Raw genomic sequence first — 2,483 nt, 5'->3', positions numbered from 1 at the left:
GTTTAAAAGATCTCACTGCATCCAGTAAGGAATACATTAGTTAGGAAGTAAGTCCCTTTAATTTCAGAGGAACTTATATTTGAATTGGTTTTTTTCCCCCTCTAAAGCAATTTGCCCTCTTACTTCCCCTAGTCAATATCCCAGAAATCTTTTTCCACAGTGACGTAGTTCCATTTTTTTTTTCTTCCCCTTGATCCCCTTTTGAAACAGTTGCCTGCAGTAGATAAACTGGCTGAATCATGCAATTGGCAAGGCAGGGAAGGACACCCAATTTAAGCTTCTCCTTTCAGCCAGTTGTTCTTGGATACAAGTCCCGCACCAGGTCGGGATTCCGGATTGAATTGGAGCAGCTGCCGAATGAGAGCCTTGCAGGGCTCAGACAGGCAAGGCAGATCTTCAGGAAACATGACTCCTTTCTTCTGGCGGCAGGGCATGCTGTGAATGTGAGTGTCATCGAAGGGCATGCAGCCAGTAATCATGACATAGAGCATTACACCCAAGCTCCATATATCATACTTTTTTGGATCATAGGGGATACCCATCAGCACTTCTGGGGACGCATAAGCAGCTGATCCACAGTAGGTAGTACTCAGTTCAGGGTATCCACGCGATTCCTTGCCAAAACCGAAGTCAGTCAATTTTGCTCGACGGCCGTCTGAAGTAAGCAACACATTCTCACACTTCAGATCCCGGTGTACCAAATGCCTGTCATGGAGGTAGCGTACAGCACCCACAACTTGGGCAAAGATGTCTCGCGCTTCAGGAGCACAGGGTAATTTCCCTGCTTGTTGTACCATTTGTAGCAAGTCTGTGGATGCAGCTTCCATCACGATGTAAAGAGTCCCGTTGCAAACTTCAATAAATTCATACACTCTTACAATGTGTGGGTGCCTGATACCTCGCAAAATGGAGAGTTCCCGTGGTAGAAACTTTTCCACAAAATCCCGGGGGGCTCGACGTCGGTCCACCATTTTGATTGCTAGTGGCCCTTTGTATTTGGCCGAGGTGGCCACCCTTACTTTGGAATAGCTTCCTTCTCCCAAGGTTTGGCCCAGCTTGTAACCCAGGTCACTCAAAAGTTTGTCTCCTTTGGAAGCCCTTGACATGATGACCTGGCAAGGCTGAAAAACTTTAGTTTCCTTTCTGGGACTCAGTGCTTTAACCCATTGTGATTGGTATCTCTAGACTTTTACTCCCCATATGCCCTTTGAGGCTTGGGCTTCGAAGTCATCACTACTCAAAACATGTATTATGAAGTGCAAGGGGTGTCATGGGTTATGTCTGCAAAGCATAATCAGAAGTGTCAGTTGGCCCCTTTTGGTCCAGAGAAGTTCATTTTAGATAGACTTAGGAAATCCCTGAAGAGGATTTGGTTCTTATTACCACTCTACTTCTTTTCTGCAATGTATTTGTTTTCTATGAGGCGAAATCATGTCTGTTTTTTTAGAATAGCACTTTCTCTACTGTTAGAGCCCACACACAGTTTGATTATCCTGTGCTGGATTTTTGTAATCTTTGAAGTTCTGTCACTCTCTTCTCATCTCTCAGGAATTTAGTACTTCTTTTAGAAATTAATTCTACAGTAAGCTTTCTTTTAAAAAAAAATCCCAACGATTTAAAAGATCAAATTGTGCATAGTAATCAAGATCAGAATTTCAAACTTGATGATGTGGAACCAAATCGCTCTATTAAAAAAATGTCCCAGAACCCCTGATCAAGAGGCAAAGCTTTAGTGATAGAAGATTGGTGATATCTGGGTGGGGGGAAATCCTTTATTATGGAATCCCCTCAAATCCTTGCAGATCACTGTGGAATAGTTTGACAAACTTGACCTAAATAATTTTAAATGTCTCGGTTATATAAATGGATCAACTTGAAAGAAAAATGACCTGAAATCCTTCATGCTAATATACTGTATATTAGCACCAGTACTCTAATACATACATACATACATAATGTGTGTGTGGGTGTGGGTGTGTTTGTGTGTGTGTGTTAGAGAGAGAGAGAGAGAGAGAGAGAGAGAAAACAGGTCAGTTAAAATGTCAATTAAAATAATAGCCTTGATTAAGAAAGCTTAGAATAGTTAGTTCTTCAAGAAGTTTCAAGGTCAAACTAGTTAGATAAAAGTAGTCTTCAGCTCATTCAGATAGAAAAGAATAGAAACTTTATTTAGTCTTTTGACCATATCAAAATATAAAACTAATACAAATGGATACAAAGAAAACAATGGGACATGTTCATTATAAGCCATCATCCCTACATTACATCCACTCTGACCCTGATCTTATTCATAACAGTTTCAATTTATGTCACTTATAGAAAAATATACAGCTAAAGAGTGCCAACTATATACAACTTTTATAGACTTCTGTGTAGCATTTGGTTCAATAAAGTATTTAGTTGGAAAAAACTTACGGATCTGATCACAGATCCCATTCTTCTCTTCAATCAAGGCAATATTATATTCAAAAACCACATGCCTA

At 40.3% G+C, this 2,483-nt stretch overlaps 1 protein-coding gene across 1 annotated transcript; it reads right to left on the bottom strand.

Moving 5' to 3' along the window:
• Window positions 1-272: 272 nt before the first annotated feature.
• Window positions 273-1,106, bottom strand: LOC113434174 (testis-specific serine/threonine-protein kinase 6-like). Its single transcript, XM_026697247.2, has one exon. The coding sequence runs from the start codon at window positions 1,104-1,106 to the stop codon at window positions 273-275; it is 834 nt and encodes a 277-aa protein (XP_026553032.2).
• Window positions 1,107-2,483: the final 1,377 nt, after the last annotated feature.

This window comes from Pseudonaja textilis, chromosome 1 (genome assembly GCF_049901715.1).
Source record: "Pseudonaja textilis isolate UNSWEBS1 chromosome 1, rPseTex1.2, whole genome shotgun sequence".
In the NCBI taxonomy this organism is placed as follows: Eukaryota; Metazoa; Chordata; class Lepidosauria; order Squamata; family Elapidae; genus Pseudonaja; species Pseudonaja textilis.
Note: the sequence above shows the minus strand (reverse complement) of the source record. Positions and strands in the feature narration are given on the sequence as shown.

Excerpts from the sequence above, each read along its gene's own strand:
- LOC113434174 (XM_026697247.2), bottom strand. The coding sequence starts at position 1,106 with ATGTCAAGGGCTTCCAAAGGAGACAAACTTTTGAGTGACCTGGGTTAC.